Here is a 21,856-nt window from a genome sequence, read left to right as displayed (position 1 = left end):
TTTTTTGAGTTCACCTCTTCTGCACTGGTGTGGTAAATTGCGGCTGTGGCATAAGATGCTGGATGGATGGTCGAAAGAAACACAGGAGCCAATTGCAAGTGTTTGGTGTTCAGTCGGGAGATACCGATGATATGCACTGACACACAACAATCACCAAGGACCAAAATGAATAAACCTAAACCCCGTGATATGGGTGAAGGCGGTCCGAGACAACTGAAGGGTATTTAATAGTTCGAGGGGGAAAGGAGGAGTAAGACGCCGTAGGGTAGTCCGTAGGAAGACCTAGAAAAATAAAACAAAAACCTGGACACCTGAAACAAACACTAGTGGACGCTCCGGAGTATTTATCTCCGAAAAGTCGCAAATAAAGTCGCAAACCACGGAACCGAGTGTAGGTTTGGGCCCACGGGAGTAGAAAACGCTAAAAGGACTTGTTTAATTTTATTCCGCTATGTGAGACTCACCAGAGCTAATTGAATTGATGGCGGAGATAATTCACTCGACGAGTCAGGCCTATTGGCAAAGCTAGGATCGGTTATAATTCGCTAGGTTCGACGCTTTCGAACTTCTCGGGTCGCTGAGATCGTAACGCTAATTCTCTGAGATGGTGAAGTCGAAACTTGTTTTTCTGTATGCTACTTTGTACAATTTATACTACAGGAATGGCTTTGCGACCGTTCGGAGATAAATAACAAATGGACGCCGCTACCCACAGGATTGCTCAGCACTTTCCTCCGCTATACCATATACCATACAACTCTCTTGCGCTCCCACTTGCTCTTTCCAGCCCCTATAGGTCGCCTCGACGCTTCACCACCTGACCCAAGCGGTCCCATCACTCCGTGCGACACTCCGGTCACGTGCTAATTACCTCCGGCCGCTTGCTGACTGATGCTGGCCTCATGGTGACTCGTATGCGTCCGCACCTTCGGTATCTTGACGGAAACGAGGGGGAGTGAGTGCTGGAGGGTGGGCATGAGGATGATGCCCCTTGATAGAAGTGCCCATGGCCCCGGAGCTAATTCATCTAGAAGTTGCGTTGGTTAAGTCGCTCCGGAGCTCCTGTTTGCGGAGATAAATCGCGGAATGGGTCCGTGTACGCCTCGAGGATGCTAGGAAGTCCGGAGCTAAATAGAGCAGTTCTTTAGAGCCCATAGAAGCCTAGTGGCGTGTGAGTGCTGTGTCGAATAAGCTCCGGAGGGCTTGTACGATGTGCTGAGTCCGCATTTTCGGGGGTCAGACGATCCTGAGGCTTATCACCGACATGCTCTGGGGACATCTCAGAACAGATCACTATATAACAAAGCAAGACCTGCACACATCACTCTACCTGCACTACCATGCTGGACTTAGTGCAAGCAGCAGCTTGTCAACAGCATATTCATAATCATAAGGCTCTAGGAAATCCCGAACCCGCATACACCAGTCCGTGTCAAATTTCTCGTTGTACAGCGCTTTGCAGTATTCCCAGTATTCAGGATACCATCCTGCCATCTCCCAGTCCACAATGGCTGCGACGTGGCCATCCTTGACGATGATATTGTTCCAGTGAAGGTCAGCATGAGTGAAGACAATCTTGTGATCCTCCCGCATCATCCTTGTCAAGAACATCCGATAGATGGGAGAAGCTAAGTGCGTCCTTAAGACCGAGACCAGGTGGTTGTTAAACTGAGCTTCGTTATCGAAAGGCCCACAGGACATGCTGAACATTCTGCAGTCCCGGCAGCGGCCTCGGTCGAGGGATCCGATGTAACCAGGAGGCTTGAGTGCCCGGAGCTGGTTTACATAACCTTTCAGTTCCGCTATGATCATTGCCTTCTCATGTTCTTGCAGATGGTCCCAAGCTTTGGAGAGGACTTGACCTTCCACATAGTCCCGTACGACGTAGCTCCGGCCCACATCAATGATATATTCAGGGTTACCAGGGATGGGGACAGTCGTGTTTTCTGCGATGAACTTCATAACGGCAACCTCTGTGGCTGCTGCGTGCGACGCAGTGCCACACCTGAGGATGCGACCATTCTTCAGCTTGATAGTTTTGCGTAATGCGATCGCCTGTAGAACTTCGCCCTCTGCAATCTGCTGTTGGAGAAGAGTGGCGGATGAATCTATGCTCTCCCTGCCGCTTGACTGAGCCTGCGAGTCTGCCATCATTGCTCGCATCTTGCGTCGTGCAGCATCCCTGCGGGTCCGCGCGGAGGGTGACAGTTCTTCAATCACGTCGCCCTCCTCAGAACTTTGTAAAGGCGGTGAGGATACGGATTTCTCGTCATCGTGAGATTTGTGGAGGCATTGAGAGGCAACGCTGGTCCTCTGAAACAAACGCGTCACGGTCGCAAATCAAAATGAACAGGGAAATCAACTCACGTCTCGCCCGTCCCGTGAACTAATCTTTGTGAGTGTCCGGGATAGTACACGCTCATAATACCTCCTTATACCCAGCATTGACACACTGATGTACAAAACGAACCTGGTGACGATATCCACTGAGCGGCTATACAAGGTTATTGGGGATCTACTTACAGCACGACTGGCAGAACCCCCGATGAAAGCATTGAAAACCATCGAAATACCGTGATACATCCAGCAAAGAAATGGAAAGGTATGATGGCTAGGATAGAGATCGACGCCACACGATGAATGTTGTCTTTGAAAAATGCATAGTTCCGCAGGCCCGGGAACCACCGATGGATTTGAGACACGGTCTCCGTTCCAGACAACAGAGGCAACATCGAGGTGGCACTGATAGAGTCAGGGGCGCGACGACGACGTTTCGGCGGCCCTCAGAGCTTTGAAGGACGACGACGTCTCGTCGACAGCGTCGTTGCAACAACTTCCTAGTTAGGTTTGCTCCCGTGTTCACTGCTTCGTGACAGCCGCGGCTTCATCTCATTTTCTTGCATCCCATGAGTAGAACGTCCAGGATGCGCCTCATGCACATGTAACGCAACGGAACGCGCGAGAGGATGATATTTTGCCATACGACGAGTATCTGGTGGCGTCCTTGTGCATCATACATCTCGTGAGGTCAAACACCCTCGCCCGCTTGTTCACTACATATCGGTCATTTCCTACATAGACGAGCTGAGCTGCTTTTATTTGACTAATGTGATCCTTATCTCACGAAACCTGGCCTTTTATTTACTGAACACGTATTACCAGGGAAGCTGGATATAATTCCTGTGCCTAGAGCATCTAGACACAATATCCTTCGCCGACCTGCATTCGACCACTTCGAACTCGTTTTCAGGCCCTAACGTCAGTGTGAACCTTCGATGACGACTAATAGTATTGCAGCCCATGTGCCATGTGTCAACATTGAGAGACTTGCTGGTAGGAAAATAATTATAAAGTGACACAAACAGTATAAACGTGTCGGTACTACTGCACTACCACACTGGACTCATTGCGCGCAGCAATCTATCCACCGCATATTCATAATGATAAGGTTCGAGGAAATCCTGTACCCGCGTGCACCACTCCGTCTCGAATCTCTCGTTGTACAGCGCTTTGCAATATTCCCAGTATTCGGGGTACCATCCTGCCATCTCCCAGTCTAGGATAGCAGCGACGTGACCGTCCTTTACGATGATATTCCTCCAATGGAGGTCGGCATGGGTGAAGACAATCTTGTGATCCTCCCGCATCATCCGTCTTAGGAACTTCCGGCAAAAAGGCGAAGCTACGTGTGTCAGGACGGACACCAAATGATCATTCATTTGAGCCTCCGAGTCGAAGGGGCCGCAGGCAAAGGCAAACATTCTGCAGTCCCAGCATTGGTCGCGGTTGAGGGATCCGATGTAACCAGGCGACTCGAGCGATCGGAGTTGGTTGACGTATGCTTTGAGTTCACCGAGGATTGTGGCCTTCTCATCGTCGCGCAGGTGTTCCCAGACTTTGGAGAGAACCTGTCCTTCCACATGATCCGTAGCCACATAGCTCCGGCCGGCGTCGACAATGTGTTCTGGATTTCCAGGGATGGGAACCGTAGTATGCTCCGCAATAAACTTCATGGCAGCAACCTCCGCGGCCGCTACTTGGGCATCAATGCCGTGCTTGAGGACCCGGTCACTCTTTAGTTTAATCATTTTGCGGAGTCCTGATGCGTACAAGACTTCGCCCTCCGCAATCTCTTGTTGGAGAGCAGTGGCAGGAGGTGCAGGATTTTGTTTGGCCCTCAAGGCTGCGCGGGCCGCACGAGCTGCTCGTACTTCATGAACTGTGACATTGTTGATATCCTTGAATCCCAATCCCGCCGCGGCGATAGCTCGCATTTCGCGCACCCCCTCGTCCGATAGGAGGCTCGCTGAGGGTGATGTATCTTGTGTCGTATCGCCTGCATCGTCGCTGGGCAAGTACAGCGAAGATGGGGCGCCTCTGCGGCCGCGTGTGGCGTGGAGGTGTGGCGGGTCCTGGACGGTCCCATACAGCAACGATGTCAATACAAAGGAGAATCCATGGACCAGTCCCATACCTGATGGAGACGTTCAGGAGGGTGATTGCGCAGCCTCTCGCAATGTAGAAAGGACATGGACTCATAACATCTCCACAAACCCAGCATCACGAGGGATGCGTACGAGGCGAACCTAGGACAAGACCGTTCAGCACAACTATAGACAATTCGAAGCCTGACTCACAAAGCAATAAGTGAAAAACCCGATGAATACCAAGAAAAAAAGTGGAAGATCTGAAACAGTCCTGCAAGAACATGCAGAGACACGAAAACTAAGGCGGACATCGACGCTGCTCCACGCGTCTTGCATTCGGACACGTCACGGCATCTGTCCAATATCCATGCTATGTCGGGGAACATGACTAGTAGCAGCAAGCACTGAGATCAGGCGTACGCCTCGTTGGTAATCTTGGAAGCTCTGAAAGTGCAAGCACGCTGACAGCGAACGTTTGACCTCTTCGTGGTTCAACTTGAACACCTTCCTATTCGGGAATAACTTCCGTACAAGCCGAATCCTGTACCTCGCACACAAGTCCGGAGCCGCGAAGACGGCCTTCTTAAGCATGGACGTATGATCTATCGGCGATCCCAAGTTGCTTTACGCAAGACCGTTCCGCATGTAGATAGCTGAAGAGCTGCCGTCAAATATTTTCCAAGCCTAGGTTGGGATTCCAGCACGACTCCCACTGAGTGGGTTCTTATGACTCGAACGATTGTTATCCAACTAATCTGGTGACTTTCCGGATAGGTGTACAGCTTCCTTAGCATTGAGAAGCACTCGCTGCGGCTCCCGCACCAGGCCTGGGGCCTTCACCCGCTCTGAAACTGCTTACTAATCCCTCCAAGGCATTATACGGTTCGCTTGACATCCTTCTGACTTCTACTCGGGCTCCTCGGACCACCGCTGCCTATCTGGAAAAATTTGGCAGTGCTGATATGGACGCTATACTCAGGCTACGCTGCATATTCAAGCGGGAATCTCGTCCGTGCCTCTAGCTGGACTGAGATATGGTCTGTTTCAGTTATGATATGCTATGCTGGGCCAGCATCCGTAAGGAGCACGCGGCGGTGACTCCCTGTGCATGGAGGGATAACACCCCAAGCATGGAGAATGCAGAGCGCCAGGGTATTGCATTCTCGCGGATTCTATCGCCAGAGAAGTGGTATTGGGCTACTATCGAGTCGGAACACATCCCGCACAGCAACGGACATCTCCTCTGGGTGGTGTTCTGACCCTTCAGACAAACATGTGCTATATCCCAAGAACTCGCGGTAGAGGAAGGTGAGGTCGCCGCTATGCCCGAGCTGGATAATTCTGACGAAAGGCTTTGTTCTTACTCCCACTCTTCCTGATGCCTGTCCCACACTAATGGTAATGACTCGTTGGCGCGACCGACCATGATTCGTACTGTTTCATATCAGTCCTATTTTGAACAGCTATCTCGCGATACTCGCCCCGGCGCCATGGAGTATAAAGTAGCATTCTCAGTCCTTGGTACGATAGCATTAGCTGATACCTTGTCTTCAGATGTCTGAATGGGTCTCCATACCTTTCCCTATCATTTTATCCGCCTGATAACATAATTACAGGTCGTCGAGCCCGCAGTCCTATATCTACGTCGTGGAATTCCAGGCGAGCCAGAGGGACGCCAGGAACCATTGGGTTCTTTGGATTGCAGAGGATGAATCAATGTTGTATGGGACGCCTGTCGAAGTAGACGGGTTTCCTCGCCATTGGGAAGTCAAGGTTACCCCGCATCGGAATCCGGCAAGTTCGAGCAGCTTCCTCGCGATGGTAGAGGTCGGCCAGGTAGATGCGGATAAAGTTGACGACCTCGTCGGATGCATCAAGCGCAAGGTCTCTGTCGACAACAGACGTGACGACTGGAACTGCCAATCCTACATCACCGCCGTGGTTCGCAGGCTCGAGGATCTCGGGATTTGCGATGAAGGGGCGGCAGGTACCTTGACCCAGCTCCTGCGGAATGCACGTCGATGAGGTATTTAGTTTCACTCAGACGCATCGCCACCGAATTACTAATCCATGGTTCAGAATAGTCGACCGGATGCCACACAAGCGCTTCATCGCCGAGTTAGCACAAAGAAAGCTTCCTTGTTGTATTTGTGTTCCGTCACTATCTCACAAATTCAGTTACTCTGACTTCCGGTACTGTGTACAGACAGAAAGTTCCATGTACTCCTTGCACTTAAGCTTACCGACGTTTTCTGCCAAGGCTATGCGATGCTGGATCTGTACACAAGCTATGTTGCAAGTCTAGATCCAAGTCACATATGCAAGTAACGCATTCGCGCATGCGTTCCTTGGCTATGATCAACGTCAGTTCAGGACGAGGCTATTTACGTAGATGAACGCACCACGAGACCTCCACATTTAGCCCAAGAGTAGACTCTCTATGAAAAATAGATCAGTAGCCTTCTACTAGCTCATGAGAGACGTTGGAAGTGTGGTAATAGAGGAAGTCGCCATAGAACCCCGTCATCGTCACTGCTTGAAACATATCTTCCATAATCTGGTGGCTTTCATGAACGACTCGAATCTCGCTCAGCATGATATGGGATATGTGAATCCTATACTGATCAGCGTGCTCCGTCGTAGAAACTTCCTGCAAAAGGCTATGTGCGTCAGGACGGACACCAAATGATCATTCATTTGAGCCTCCGAGTCGAAGGGCCCGCAGGCAAAGGCAAGCATTCTGCAGTCCCATCATTGATCACGGTTGAGGGATCCAATGTAACCAGGCGGCCGCGGCTCCAGCGATCGGAGTGGGTTGACGTATGTTTTGAGTTCACCAAGGATTGTGACCTTCTCATCGTCGCGCAGGTGTTCCCAGACTTTGGAAAGAACCTGTTCTTCCGCATAATCCGTAGCCACGTAGCTCCGGCCGGCGTCGACAATGTGTTCTGGATTTACAGGGATGGGCACCGTGGTATGCTCGGAAATGAGCTTCATAGCAGCAACCTCCGCAGCCGCTACTTGAGCATCAATGCCGTGCTTGAGAACGCGACTGCTCTTTAGTTTAATCATTTTGCGGAGTCCTGACGCGTACAGAACTTCGCCCTCGGCAATCTCTTGCTGAATGGCAGTGAGAGGGGGTACAGGATTTTGTTTAGCCCTCAAGGCGGTCCGGGCCGCGCGAGTTGCTCGTATATCATCGGCCGTCACACTATCGATATTCTTGAATCCCAATCCTGCGGCGGCGATGCCTCGCAACTCGCGCACCGCCTCGTCCGATCCGGAGTCTGGTGAGGGTGGCGTATCTTGTGTCATATCGTCTGCCTGGTCGCTTAGCGAGCACTGTAAAGGTGTAGCCCTTTCGTGGCCCCGTGTGGCCAGTAATTGACACCTTCCTGTTCATCCTTGTCCGTCTGCGCCTCGTTCGCCGCGCGTTCTGGTCCTAGGTGTTCGAGCGCGGTCCTCGCAACCGCCGTGCCCGTTACAGACGCGTGCAACGCGAACCTGAGGAAAAATTGCTGAGCAGTCACATATATGCCAGTAGTCTGACGTTCGACTCACAGAATACTAAGCAGATACCCGGTCAGGTGAAGTGAAGATATATTGAAAGTCTGCTCGAATCCCACAAGAAAATTGAAAGATATGAATGCTATAGCAGAAATAGATGCCCCACGGATACATTTGTCCACTATCGATGCTAAAGCAGGGGACATGGCAAGCTTGAACGCAAGGCTTCTAGCCCGTTGCGCCCTATCTGACAACACGTCTGAATGTAGATGAAGTCTGAGCTTCTGGCAACGGCACCTTCCTATTTAGGGCTAACTGCCACACCGTGACCTGCCTATTTCTTCAGCCTCAAAGAAAGATCCTTGCAATACAAGAGTACTAGTGTGTACGTTTGTGTTAAGAATATGTCAAGACGGAAGTCAGAGATGCAAATAACGCATTCGCATGCGTGTTCCTTTCCTGCAGTAACCGTCAACGGAAACTGCCACCGATATCTCCACGATATACGTACCGTGACACCTCTACATTGAGCCCTAGGCCAGGTTCGGCGTGTTCCCAACCCCAGGGCGTTCCACTTTCATCAAGTGATGGCGGCCATAAAGGGTGTCCTGGCTCGGGATCGATGGACCAGTAACCTTCCAGTTGCCCATGGGAGACATTGGGGGTGTCAAAGTAATAGAGCAGATCGTTGTGGAACCCAGCCTTCTCTGCTGCCTGACACAAGCCATTGATGTATTGGTGGCTCTCAGCAAATGTTATATGAGAATAACGCTCTGCACGGCCGCGGTTGAATACTATATTACCCGTCAGAGAAAGTCGAACGGATATGTGGGATAGATCTCACTCAGCATTATATCAGATACGTGGATCTTATACTGATCAGCGTACTGCTGTAGTCGCTCCGCCATGAGAAGTACAGTAGACCAAGGATAGTCAAACCGGGTGTTTAGGCTAGCGCGATCTGTGCCCAGCTTCACACCAACCTTCCGGGTGTAGGTGCAATCCCGTAGGCGGAGGGTATAGCTTATGGGTGTTTAAGTCAAAAAGTAAATAAATCGTGGCAAGTACATTACCGTGTCAGTCCGTCCGATAATTCTACGGAATCCCAAGGACTTGGATCTGCGTCCGGAAAGTACAGGAGAGGCGCCTGCTGTCTCTTAACTTGAGCGATCACTCGCTTATCCATGGTCGGATCTTCCTCCACCAGCGTTTGGAGCGTAGTGATCCGTTGGAAGGCCAGCTTCTTGCTCTCCTTGTCACGATACATGTACCCGACATCACCCGGTTCGATATCCACATCATCATATATATCCCACATGCTGCATACCGACGCCGACAGGGGCTGGTACTGCAGAAGGGCGAGGAGAAGAGGGTTGACCCCTCCCGAATCTGGCGAATCCTCGACAGAACGACGAAGCTGATTGACAGCCTCGATGAGCTGTCGGAAGAGTCCGTCGATGTCGGCTGTCTTATACTGGTACCGGTAATTCCACAGCAGATGCACAAAGTGCTTGACGGCGCGGCTGACATATGCACCAGTCTTGCCTAGGAACATATCATCGTTGTAGAGCAAACAATGAGTACGAGACTACGTACTATACTCTCCGTGTACATGAGTCGGCTGTAACGGATCGCCTGTCAACGACTTCAGAGCTCGAATCATCAGTACACAGTGCTTCGAGACGCGTCGATGATCATACCTCGGTCATGAGCTTCACAAAGGAATCCCACAAGACGACTGTCTTCACTTCCGAAGAGGAGTCCTTGGGGTAGGCTCTCGACGGGTTCCAGTCTGCAAGGACTATGCTACCATGAGATGTATGGTATCGAACCTGAGCCGTCTGTTAATGTGCAGTCATCAGGATAGTAAAAGGCAGCATCATAGACGGAACTGACATCAAAGATACAGCCGCCGGAACCATTCTTCAAGACATGTTGAGCCGATTGCTGCGCAGCCGTCGTTGAAACACCAGACCTGGTTTACAGCGATGTTATACGGACCAGTAGCTCAGTCATCTTATACTCAAAGTCAGCATTCATCATGATGGAATAAGATAGCCAAGGTCGGCTTACGGACCATGGCCAGAGTCTTTAAGGTCGACTCCCGCGGGGATTCTCTGCGATACGTCTCAGCTATGTATGCTTGAGCAGGTGCTCCGGGATCTATCAGGTATCACAGTTCCAGTCGGAAACATGGTAGAAACACAGACACACCATGGAAAAGAAGCATCCATTGTGCCTTCTCTGAGAATTCGGAATATCCAAACACTTGAAGGAGGTACGCCTCTCTAAGATGAAAGATGATTAAACTTTGATCCAAGATGTGTTTCTGGGTGGATTACTTGTTGTCAAGATAAAACTTCAAGTCCTCGACAAACTGGCTGCCATCAGACCCTTTCTGCTCGAAGACGTTACTGTCGCATACCATGTCCTGCTGGGAGTACACTTTCATGACAGCCTTTCTTGAGTCATAGACGGTTACGTCCTCATATTCACCCGAACGCGATACGCGGTGGCGCTGAATATCGCTCAGCTGTGTTCAGGTCAGTCAAACTGGTATTTGAAAGCTGTGCTGTATCCTTACTCCAACCCGTTTTACACCAGCGGCGTGCTCCCCGTACTCCAGGTATTGTTTGCTAGTCACGTAAACCTCCATTGCGGTAAGCGTGGATCGCTAGAATGCCACTTGTCCTACCTGCATCTTGGCGATGACATCTTGGATATCTTCACGGCAGTCGCTGAGATCCTTCGCGATACTCTTTGACAGCGCGAATTTGGTGAAAGCATTGCGTCCCGTTATCTTCTTCAGACACTTCTGAACGTGTAACAGCGTCCTGGACATCCCGCTCCAGGTGAGACTTCCAACAGAGCCTTTGCAATACTCACGATTGTAGCTCATCTATGATTCTATGAGATTTGGTGGAAGTGCTCAAGATGCACACGGTCAGCGGGGACAGATCGAGGAGCATCTGGATCATATCCTCGATTTGTTTCTTCAGACGCGCGCATTCTCCTTTATTTCCGCTCATAGTCTGCGGAACATCAGGCTAGTTATATGATCCTCGCACTCCGACTCACATCTAGCATATCGAAGATAGCAGACGCCGCCGAGAAAGCCATCTTGACATATGGGACGGGTACAGCATCCGACAGATCCTTCAATTTACTCAAGAGATCCGCCGTGGTAGAGATCGCAGCATCTGCTCTTGAACGCCTCATATTGAACGTCATGATGGGCACCTTACAGTGCAACAGAGGCTTTCGACAGCAGACCCGAGCAGTGAGGGTACGCGATGGAAAGCTCAAACGAGGACCACAGCTGCCTGTGAAGTTACTGCGGCTTCGGCAGCATCCGAGTCTTCTACTTATGAATACAAGTCTAGATCTAGACGGCGCACAGGAGGACAAGCTATTTATTACGCACCTATGCAGGGAAAGTCTGCATCACAACGTTGGCAGAGGAATCCTATTGCCCTTCTGGTTTGGCTCCAGGCCCTGCCATGGATATAGCCAGCGCTACGATGCTCTGATCGCAGTGGCAATCAAAGTTGAATACTTCAGCACCTACTGCAGTCGCGCAGCGCGCTCTTCCGGATTGCCAGGTCCCTGGTCTGCAAGATCTCGTATATCAGCGTTCAAGCTTCAAGCCTTCTCACTTTTGAACGACTCAGCGTGAACCATGAACGTTGCGCAGCCCTGAGGTCCTCCTCTAGGTTTTCTTCAACCCTTTATATTCCCTGGTTGGGCGAAAACACGTCTCTAGAACGCGCCAGGCGGGCTCCGAGTCTGTGCTTCTTGCTTGACCTATATGTTGCCGGAGTTCAGATTGATGTTCATTGGATCGCCGCCCAGTTTCTTGCACGGCGTTGTCATCTCGTTACACAACAGAAAATCTCTGGGCCTCCTGCTGAATTTAGCAAGTATCGAGTGCGACCTTCTCTTCTAGCATGAAGAATACGAAGTTTGAGCTGTTTCGGGAACGTGGTGGGACGCGGCACTTAGCGGTCCTTCCCGAACAGGACGTTCCTTTGTCCTTTGCAGCTCAAATATACTGGCAGCCTCGCACAGGCAAGCCTCGTACTCTGCTGGCTCTGCCCTCCACTACGTTTTCTGCTTCATCAATTTTGTGTATTGGTCGTAAATCCCCGGAAAGTGTATGGGTGTCGCAAGGTACGTACACGTGGCATAAATACTATGAAAGGGGAGGTCGTCAAGCAATGAGGGTATATCCGAATGGGGTATGACGCGTGAGGCATTGGGGACGGTGCGGGCGGGGAAAATCTAAGGAGCCCGAGAGAATGCAGGGAGGAGGGGAAAGGGTGGTGCTACGGTTACAACGGCGGGTGACGCGGCATACTCCAGAATAAAGAGAAAGAGAAATACAACTGGGAGGGCCCGTGCAAACGTACGTGAGAACTTACAACTATCCATACAAATAAATACTCAATGGACGCCAGCATGCATTGCTAGTTCAATAGTGTCCCGTGTCGTCGTGATAGTCGTGAAATATCCTTGCGTATGGTCCGCCCATGGCGTCCGCGTTGTGATGCTGGCCAGGCTGCGAGAACTCGGTGTATTGACCTTGACCGTCCAGACTGCCGTAGTGTGAGGGGAAGGCGACTGAGTTCTCGTTCATTTTTGGCAAGCCCAGTTCGACGCTCGGAACATTGTTGACGTCGAAGTCGGACGAGAATAACATCTCGTTCGAGGAGAATAGAGAAGGATCCTGCCAGCACGGCGCGTACTGGAACGCTTGCATGGCATAATCCGGCTTTGAGCCGTCATGCACATAGGACTCCGGGCCATGTACGACAGGTGAGTACATTTCGTTCGGCAGTGGGAAGTTACCCGCCATTCCGGGGAGCGAGAACGTCTCATCCAAAGGAGAAACGAGGTCGGACGTGGAAGATGTGCAGGATGCGACGGGTGATGCGAAGCCGTTGGGCGCCATGAGCAGGGACGGATCAGTGCAGACGGAAAGGGGATTGAAGGTGCCGTCTTGGAAGCTCGCGTCATTCGCAGGCGCTGGCATTCCGAACATAGAATCGCCCAAGGGTCCGGGCTGTATTTGAAAGTCAGTAAGCAGATCGATCTGCATTGATACGAAGTACTCACGTTGTACATCATATCAGGGGGCCCGTACGAAGTATCCAGGAAGATACTTGGTGGCCACGCCATGCCTTGACTGTTTGGTCCGTACGGATCGACGTGCATATCTGCTTGTGGCACTGCTGAAGGACTATCCATCGCGTACTCGACGCCCGACGGAGGTAGGGTGGCTGGTGGAGCTGGCGTTGATTGCGAGCGACGTCTGGATATACTCTGCGTCGGTGTCGGCGTCGATGTCGCCTGCTCGGTGTCTTGTGGCGCTTCCGGTTCTGCGGTTTCCTCTTGGGTACCGGCAATCCGCCTTGTCTTGAGCCCTTTTTTCTTCCGGTCCTTCGTGCGCTGTGGACGATAGACGTAGTCGGGATACATCTGTTCGTGCTCCTTCTTTCTCTGCTTGGCCAGGTCTTCCCAGTACAGCCGCTCCTCTGGCGACAAGCTCTTCCACTGATGGCTGATCAGCTTCGATAACACGGCCTGACGCTGCTTCTTGGGAACGCCAGCGCCTTCGGCCGCCGCTGCGGCTGCAGCTGAAGACGTCTCAGCCTGCCGCTCCTCGACGCACTTACGACGGAAGAGAATAAACGCGTTCTCGGGCCGCTTGATGTAGTCTTCGTCGCCTCTCTTCGGTCGTCGCTCGGCTTCGCTGGTGGACTTTCTCCGCTTGTGCGTGGTGCGAGGGGTGGCGGGGAAAGAAGCGGCGGACGAAATTGATGAGGAGGGAGAAGTGGGGGACATGGTACGAACGAGAGGTGGCGGTGAGGGCGTGTAAGAGAGCGTCGGTTGCCTGACATGGGATTCGAAGGGAGACGAAGACGGGGAGTAGGGAGTGTCGTTGCTGGTAGGGAAGGTGAATGCTTGTGGCGTCGGGGAGATGATGGCGACTTTCGGGTTCTGTGGAGTGTCTATCGTCACTTCGAGGGCTGTATCATCGATACGGTGAGTGGGAGGAAGGCGTCAGCGCTTGTCGAGAACCCGCTCACATTGTGATTGTACATCGTAGGTGCGTCGTGCAGGCATATTTACAGGATAAAGGATGCAATAACAATTAGGAAGAAGTTGGGCTCGCTCGATGCCAGGAAGAACGCGTCTTTTCCCTCCAGGAGCTGGATAGGATGACCTAGCGTGGCTCAGGTGTGGAACACCCTGTTTGTCTGGAGGGAGCCGATCGAGGATAGCCAACAATTGCGCAGAGGTCGACAACAAAAAGCAACACAATACGACCCGACTCCTTTATAGCTAAGACCGAATGGGTGGGCCCAGGGTTCCGCCGAACGTAGCACGAGTCCCTCGATTCCGTAAGATCTCTTCGTGAACCCGCACATTGTGCAGTCTGAAATCGGAGTTTTCGAGGTACCAGTGCCCGAAATGGGCCGGAGAAGGGAAACCCTCCATTACGGCGCCAAATAACTCACAAACAAGCGTCTTGGACTATCTGAGACTGTCTTATTGTTCTAACCACCCACCAGGCGACGAATCTTGGAGGCCGGCTTCCCGGATCCGACTTCTTGTGCCCAGCGCAACGGTACAGTCCCGCTGACTCGCGAGGTCGCGTTATCTCCCCTCGATGCATTTACGATAAAGTCCCGTGCTGCCTTTTACGGGACGTAATGTTCTCCTTTCCATTCCACAAATTCCGGCTACCCACGAGTCTGTGCATCTCTCCCGGCCAGCGTTACACGGTCCATGACTCAGTTTTGGTCCCGCTGGGATACGCCGTTCATTTAGAGCGGCACTTGAGGGACCTAACTCCCGTTCTACTTGCTCCTGTTCTTCCAGATACTTTGTCGTGAGCCTCGTGTCTTAGAGATAGAGTTCCACCCGGTCAAGGCCACAAACTCCTATTTCCGATCGATCTACATACTGCTATTGGACCTTCCTATTCTGGCAGTTCCGGTCCACACATCCGTACTCCTTCCCCACCTCCTTCCCCTGGCCGCGAATGGTAATCAAGGCCTGATGGCTTGGATAGTTGTACGAGGTGGCTGTGTTTTGCAAGCATGGCGTCGAGGGGAGCGTCTATCGTCCACCTTCACCGACCTTCACTCAGTCGAACGCCACAGCAGTAGGTGATCTCAATTTCGTTCTATGAACTGCAGGATTTGCTTCCGTCTCCCAGCTTGCCGACTAACGATTCTCCTCCGTGAATGACCGCGTGCGTCTGATACCGGTAATTTCGGGCCTAACCGTGGATTATTCAGGACAGATTTTATCTGATATAGTGCCCACAGGTGCACCAACGTCGCCGATCAGCACGTCTCACAGCTGCTAATGTTACTCCCGGCATGAGCTCCGGAAACAACTCTAAAACCTTGACAGCATGGCGTATATCCCACTGGCAGGCCTCAAGGCGCGTTCGGATTGTCATTGCAACGCACCAGTATGTAAATGTCCTTCATCCGGTACATGCGGTCCGACGCCATGGTGTCTGCTGCGCGCACACCTTCAGACTGATGACATTCCTACATTGTCAACAGGTATGATCATGATACATCGTAATGGTCGCGCGCGGAACTTGAAGTTGATGTTAGAAGGTTGACGCATGATGTCTCTTCGGATCAGCACCGCCAGCACTGCTCTCCTTAACTTACATCAACTCGAGTTGGCTTGTGTTTCCCGGTTTACATCATTATTATCAGGTATCCCACCGACTTACCATCCGCTGACCGTCTTCACTGCCTTTCATCCTGGCCCCGAGCTCGCTTAGGAGATATTGGAGCAACTGATCCGTTATCCGCCCCGCCGAGGCGTTGTCGAGCGATTGGTATGGAACAACACGGATCAAAGCAACGTGCGCGATGACTGAATGACTGCGCCTGCTAGCAGCGATAGTTCCTTGCCCTAGCTGTCAGTTGGTATGGATATCGGTCCTACTTCGCACTTGGTGCTAGGTATCGGCGCTCGAAGGCCAGGTATGGGAATTTCATGTGCTTGATCTGCGCGGATCAAGTGATCGTCCACATATCGTTCTACGGACGCCCTGTACCTTTGGAGAGCTGATGGCGGGCTAGATGATACGATAACTAGGTGCGTCGATACAACAGGACTGGTCCCCTTCCCAAATCACCCACTGTTGCTATCTGAATATCCCTCTCCATTCCGCATTCCGGGCTCCCCTTCGATGCGTCACTGGCCGTATGGCATACTTCTAGCTCACTGAAATGTCGTGCTACGCTACGTCTACTTAAAAATGGAGAAGACGCGTCTCTCCATCCCTACGCCTTGCCTCGAATATCGAATATGCAGAGTGGGGTCGTCCGATGACCGAGTGGTTCACACGAAGGGTGAGTCCTTCATCACCTTCAAGGCCGGTGGCGTCCCTTCTCATCACTTTAGCTACTGCTGACGTTCTTCGAACGGTGGCAGTAGCTTAATGCAGAATGACTGCGTCCGGCATCTCGAGCAGCCCAGACCGCTACCAATGAATTCATTTGGTCCTGAATCAGTATTGGGGTCTCGGGGGGTGACAGAGGATGACAAAGACGTCTCTTGGGCTATGCAATATGGAAAAAATGTTTCCTTCGGAAAGTGCGCTGTCCCCTCGAGCTTGCGGTCCTCCAATACGCGGCCCAGCATCTGAGTTAAACATGGGAGCGGTACGCACATGGGCCGTTCCCGTTGTGGGTCCTGTGACTATATGCCACCGCCGGCTACTTGACCATAGATAGTATCGAGATCATGATCTTCAGATCTCCCCCGATTCCAGCAGACGCCCCCTTTAAGCGCTCCTCTTTCCGATCTTGTTACAGGCTTGTTTCAGACGGAAGTATATCGCGACGATGCGGTGTTGCATCGGGAGCGTATAATCTCGAGCGTTCGTGCAGTGTAGGTTGATAGCTGAGTCTCCCCTCGACCGTTGACTCTTCTGCAGGGAGTGGCTTTCAATTCAATCAATTGCACCCGATGCGTGCGAGCCACTGTTCTCACTCGCCCCTTATCTCCTTCCAAATGATGACCCAGTATTGTCATCTGAGACATTACACTTGCAAGTAGGTCCACGCATGATCTGGCCACCCACAAAGGCGAGTGAGACTCACGGCGGTGAAATAACTGATCTCCGTAGCCTGGGCTGCACTCTATAACGGTTAGTACACCTAACGTTGTGCACACTCGGCAAGTGGGATAAGCGGGACCCTAATTTCGCAATTCTCTAGAGGTTGGTGCATTTCAGTGGAGGTCCACACATGTGGACTCCATTGGAGGAGCAACTAGCCGTATACCGCCTGCGTGGGTTGCAACATTCATAGGTAGGAAGGGGCGGAAGGTGCCGCACTTTGGCTGAAACACACTTGTAGCCATTGCAGACTAACGCCGCAGAATCACGCCGTCCCCTGGGAGATGAAACAAGGTGGTAACAACAAGCGAATGTGCGGTGAGTCTTCCGGTGCGATATACAATGTAATGCTTTTACCCGCACGGGACCTAGGCGCACGGAATATTAGCAGCTGTAACTGAGACGATGGAAGAGCAATTACATCTATTGCATCCGGGTAGAAAAGCGCCGAATACGGGACGACTTCCAAGGCAAATAGAAATCCGTCGCCGGTGGAAATTTCCAGTGAGCCGAGTGTAACTTGTAACTGTAGGTCCGTTCTTGCTATTAAATAATTTATCACAGTGGACTGGACTTCAGATGCAGAGTGTCAAGGGCAGGGGACGCAGACTGAAGCATGTCGTCATAAGTTCTGGCTGACGTGCGTGATTAGCTCTGATGCATTCACTGCCGTCTAGCATGGAGCCGCTCACCATTATTCATTTGGCCATAAAATGGTTACTCTATCAAAGGCGCAAGTCAGGCGTGAACCTTCATGTTCGCAATTAAGAGACAGGTGGTGAGACTTACTGCGGATTAAATGTACACCCCCTCATACATTGTACCTTAGCCTGTATACAGTATTTCGAGCTGGGAGTCCAAGAATATACTGCATTGCTTCTACCTATATGCAGTAGAAATCAACTTGCCTGGCCTCCGGGCAGTATCCCGGCTACTTGATTTGTCGCCGGCAAACGGACTCACGCGTCGAGATCATTCGGGCGAAGCCGACCTCACGTTAACAACAAATCTCCTTGTTCGACTTGTACTATATCCTCATCCCTATGACTTGTCATAAGAATGCTTTGTTGCTTTTCCAGTTCATTTCTCCGAAAGTCAGTGAATTCTTTCATTAACCACAGCCTGCGCCGCCCCGTCGATATGCTGTGTTTACCAAATACAGCGGCGAAGTTCCCCTGACATTGCTTCACTACACGTTGTCTCCTGCTGGTCGAAACAATGCCTCTCTCCCTTGCCGTCGACCACTATGCCTATCCATGGTCTACCTGATTATGCTGTCGGAAGTCATGTCGTGGAATACGGCCTACCATGGCAAGGACCTGCTCCTGTCGATGCTCCGTCACTTCTGGAGACCGCGACAGATGGAACAATGATAAGGACAGAAAGTGACGATGCGCCCTCGCAAAGTAGTGCACACCGCCGCAGGCGTCTGAAGAGGCTCGTGCGAGGATTAACTAGAATGTTTGGTATGTTCCATGCACTTCATAAAGCGCGGTATACGCCGATCTGGCCTGTTTCAAGGATCGCGTGCTTCTCAGCATTACACAGAGTCTAATAATGACAAAATGGATGAATCTCCGCCTCGGCGCTTGATTCGGCCAGAGGAATGGAGAGCATACGGCTACTGGGCTCGCCCGTACATACGTGGTGTAGGGATAGTTCGCAACTCGAGTAGGATATCGGAGTCGAACATTCGGGTCTGCTTCTAATCATCGCTTGTAGCGCCTTCTTCTACATCGGACGATGTAGATCCTGATGATGCATTTGGTGACCTCTGGGGTCCTCGTGGTTCCCCTCATCCGGAACGCTGGAGACCCATCCGGGGGCATCCAACGTTACCTCCCCGCCCGGATGGGTTTGAAACTCCCAGACCTGGTTCCCCCGTCCCTCCACCAAGGGATCTCCAATTAAACCCGTACCTCCGACATCGTCTTGTGGGCATGCCCACTATCATCTTCGACATATCCATGGAGCCCACCGCCATCACCTTTTCCGAGACACAAAACCTGATACCGCTGATGCCGGGCGACCTCGCGCAGCCAGCGACGTTCCCCCTTGTCACGAAGTTAGTCATAGCAGCTGTGGCAGATGATGCGGCCAGCTCATGGCCGTGGCCGATTCGTATTTACAACCCGAGAGGCGTCAAAGTCGAGGACGTCTTCGACTGCATTTACGAGAATTTCCAGCAGTTCCTTACGCGGGACGAGTATTATGGCCTTACGGAGAAAAAGCGAGACCTTGTGACGCAGGCCTTGCGAGAACGGTGCAAACCTGCGTCCGATAATCCGTACGCGCCGGAGTATACGGACGAAGGGGTGAGGCGGTACGACTACATGGTGGGCAGGACTTTGTTTCGAGGGTTGGAACCCCACCCGTATGATGATGCGGCGTGGATTCTGTTCGTTGGTTCTCATTAATCTATTTGATCATTGAGTGTTAGCTGGGGTGCGCAAGCGATTACGACTGAGTCTTCGTCAAGGCCACCGAAATTGAGCGTACACCCTTCGCTGTTGGAAGACCAAGGGAGCGAGTCGCTGAACAACCCATCCACTGGCTTGGGGCTAGCACTCCAATCCAGAGCAAGACGAAGCTGCCTCGCGCTGCGTCTGTCCGCCTTGTACCCCTTCATATCCCTCGCGCTCAACCTGAACTTCAGCGTTCATTGACATGTCATTCCTTCCGACATTCTAGAAAGTCAAACCCCCTTGTGCTGCACTCGGAACTGCCGTGCTCACCGCATCTCTCTGCTAGTCACGCGCCCCAACCCCCGCGAGCGTACCCTACACCCTACGCCCGACGGGACACGTTCATTGATGATAACAGGCCTCATTACGTGCAACTCAGTCGAGCAGCAAAATTCTGGAAAATCTGGGACAGCAAGTTTAATCCTACTTACGTCTCGCTTGACCTAACCCTTGGTCCTGGTCATACGACGCTGACCGCCACCACGTGCAACGGCTTCGCCTGTGCATGAAGTAATTGGATTGCTGAATGTAGCCTGCATACCAGGCTTCGCCGCGGAGTTGATGACCATTAACACTGCCATTTATTTCAGTCCACACCGCTTACTCCGCGACACCGGTCCGACTCTTTGGCAGCGACGCAACGTTTGGTCCGGGAGCAAGAATACTGTACTGATCCTGATGACGGTGAATACATCAGGGTCGCGTTGACATCCGCACTGAGATTCTTGCGCGCCGTAGGGCCATCTCGTCGGGTCCTTCGGACCATCGTCCCGTGCCTCGCACTGCGGCTACGTCGAGATTTAAGTCCCGAATCTGACGGGCGTCGGGGCCGACAGCCACGACAGTGGAAATGCGGCAAGCAAAGATGCGCCAGAGGAAAGCGCGGGGATCAAAGCTCGCGATGCCACACTGCCACCTCCTTCCCGGACAGCGTGCGGACGTCGTTGGGATGTGAGTTCAGAGAACTTGCGGTGACTGAGTGAAGAGAGACGGTATATGAAGTTACAGCGCATGACGTCTTTTCAGTACTTTCGTTTTGGCGACGTGTAAGTCTTGCCAATGGGGCAAACATGGGAGGTAAGTCGGACAGGTGCAATAATGTCATCTTTCGGACTGTCAGAACACCGACGCCTACGCCCTGGTTCCAACGTTCCACCACCGTAAGGAGAACAGCGCACGACCCTACGCATCCAACCAGCTGACCTCTGTCCTTGATACGTATCTGTCGGCGCACTTACTGAACTTGTTGGGCCATGGCGGCGTCGACACCGAGCACTCGGTCCGAAAGCCGAAGTCGGACTGAATTGGACGGCTTGACGCAGGGGCGCAAGGTTTACGGATTGTCGTAAGCACGACTTTGCGCGCATGGGCGTTCTGTCGTAAAGATATGGGACTTGACATACCTGAAGACACGAGAGGGATCAGGAGTCCGATAGCGCCGAGCCGGCCAAATGATCGTACAGGCGGAGGATGAGCGAGTTAGGACGATCAATGTGGCGGAGGGAGCGCACTTTGTCCTCTGCTTATAGGAGAACCTTACCAGTGAGACTGTTCGATACATCTGAGGAGCCGTCGACTGATATTGCCCACGACGTCCGTGAGGTGGGAAAGATAGTCGAGTCAGGACGAGCCATGTATTAGAGACGAGACTCTTTGTCCTCTGCTTAAAGCAAACAGGTTGCTTGCGGATGATATGCTGTATTCCTAATTCAATGTTAATACGTCTGAAGAGTGATCAACTTATATTGCCCACGACACTAACGAAATGGGAACAAAGTCGAGTCAGTACAAGCAATGTATCACATACGAGCTCTTTGTGGCCTGCTTATAGGAATGCCGTGGAGGGGTGTCGGTGGTCCCGATGCAATACTAAACTATTCAGAACGCAGTCGGATGATATAGCCCACGGCGCCAGCAAGGTGGGAACAGAGTTGTGTCAGTACAGGTAATGCATCACATACAAGCTCTTTGTGTCCTGCTTATAGGAAGGAAGTTCTTGTGGATGGGTGTACGGTGGCCCTAATGCAATGTTAAACAATCCAGAACGCAATCGGCTGATGGCGCCCACAGCGCGGACAGGGCGGGGTAAGATAGTCGAGTCAGGACGAACAACTATATCACGGACATACTCTTTGTCCCCTGCTTATAGAAACAGACTCACCGTGCAATGACCAGCTAGAAGTTGCTATCACTCAGTAGTGGGGAGCCATCGACTGATGATACCCACAGTTCGCACACCCGCGGGAATACGATCGAGTCATCGCGGGTCATAGATCGAAATAGTCCTATGTGTGTAG

The 21,856-nt window shown here is 51.9% G+C and overlaps 7 protein-coding genes across 7 annotated transcripts; 2 read left to right on the top strand and 5 right to left on the bottom strand.

Moving 5' to 3' along the window:
* Positions 1–1,356: 1,356 nt before the first annotated feature.
* Positions 1,357–1,977, bottom strand: GLOTRDRAFT_66603 (kinase-like protein; the record flags this gene model as incomplete). The annotated part of the gene is made up of 1 exon (XM_007872576.1): positions 1,357–1,977. A coding segment is annotated over exon 1 (606 nt), but the record flags the coding sequence as incomplete, so codon positions are not given.
* Positions 1,978–3,294: 1,317 nt separating this feature from the next.
* GLOTRDRAFT_101692 (kinase-like protein) lies at positions 3,295–4,862 on the bottom strand. The gene is made up of 3 exons (XM_007872575.1): positions 4,638–4,862; positions 4,475–4,586; positions 3,295–4,412 (listed from the first exon to the last, which is right to left on the bottom strand). The coding sequence occupies exons 1-3, from the start codon at positions 4,736–4,738 to the stop codon at positions 3,390–3,392; spliced, it is 1,236 nt and encodes a 411-aa protein (XP_007870766.1). The 5' UTR covers positions 4,739–4,862; the 3' UTR covers positions 3,295–3,389.
* Positions 4,863–6,143: 1,281 nt separating this feature from the next.
* On the top strand, positions 6,144–6,452 carry GLOTRDRAFT_133629 (uncharacterized protein; the record flags this gene model as incomplete). Its single annotated transcript, XM_007872574.1, has 1 exon — positions 6,144–6,452. One exon carries the CDS (start codon positions 6,144–6,146, stop codon positions 6,450–6,452), a length of 309 nt encoding a protein of 102 aa, XP_007870765.1.
* A 726-nt stretch (positions 6,453–7,178) lies between these two features.
* Positions 7,179–11,165, bottom strand: GLOTRDRAFT_141356 (uncharacterized protein; the record flags this gene model as incomplete). Its single annotated transcript, XM_007872573.1, has 17 exons — positions 7,179–7,751; positions 7,817–7,931; positions 7,989–7,994; positions 8,446–8,728; positions 8,779–8,957; positions 9,008–9,479; positions 9,531–9,579; positions 9,635–9,775; positions 9,831–9,881; positions 9,936–9,950; positions 10,012–10,097; positions 10,149–10,222; positions 10,277–10,467; positions 10,519–10,584; positions 10,630–10,768; positions 10,821–10,966; positions 11,013–11,165. 17 exons carry the CDS (start codon positions 11,163–11,165, stop codon positions 7,179–7,181), a joined length of 2,739 nt encoding a protein of 912 aa, XP_007870764.1.
* Positions 11,166–12,056: 891 nt separating this feature from the next.
* Positions 12,057–12,952, bottom strand: GLOTRDRAFT_112634 (uncharacterized protein). The gene has a single exon (XM_007872572.1). The coding sequence runs from the start codon at positions 12,883–12,885 to the stop codon at positions 12,406–12,408; it is 480 nt and encodes a 159-aa protein (XP_007870763.1). The 5' UTR covers positions 12,886–12,952; the 3' UTR covers positions 12,057–12,405.
* Positions 12,953–13,358: 406 nt separating this feature from the next.
* GLOTRDRAFT_8101 (uncharacterized protein) lies at positions 13,359–13,511 on the bottom strand (the record flags this gene model as incomplete). The annotated part of the gene is made up of 1 exon (XM_007872413.1): positions 13,359–13,511. A coding segment is annotated over one exon (153 nt), but the record flags the coding sequence as incomplete, so codon positions are not given.
* A 4,626-nt stretch (positions 13,512–18,137) lies between these two features.
* Positions 18,138–19,511, top strand: GLOTRDRAFT_141354 (uncharacterized protein; the record flags this gene model as incomplete). Its single annotated transcript, XM_007872571.1, has 3 exons — positions 18,138–18,560; positions 18,616–18,765; positions 18,817–19,511. The coding sequence occupies exons 1-3, from the start codon at positions 18,341–18,343 to the stop codon at positions 19,509–19,511; spliced, it is 1,065 nt and encodes a 354-aa protein (XP_007870762.1). The 5' UTR covers positions 18,138–18,340.
* Positions 19,512–21,856: the final 2,345 nt, after the last annotated feature.

This window comes from Gloeophyllum trabeum (assembly GCF_000344685.1).
Source record: "Gloeophyllum trabeum ATCC 11539 unplaced genomic scaffold GLOTRscaffold_00018, whole genome shotgun sequence".
NCBI lineage: Eukaryota > Fungi > Basidiomycota > Agaricomycetes > Gloeophyllales > Gloeophyllaceae > Gloeophyllum > Gloeophyllum trabeum.
This window is presented reverse-complemented; position numbering and strand designations above follow the sequence as displayed.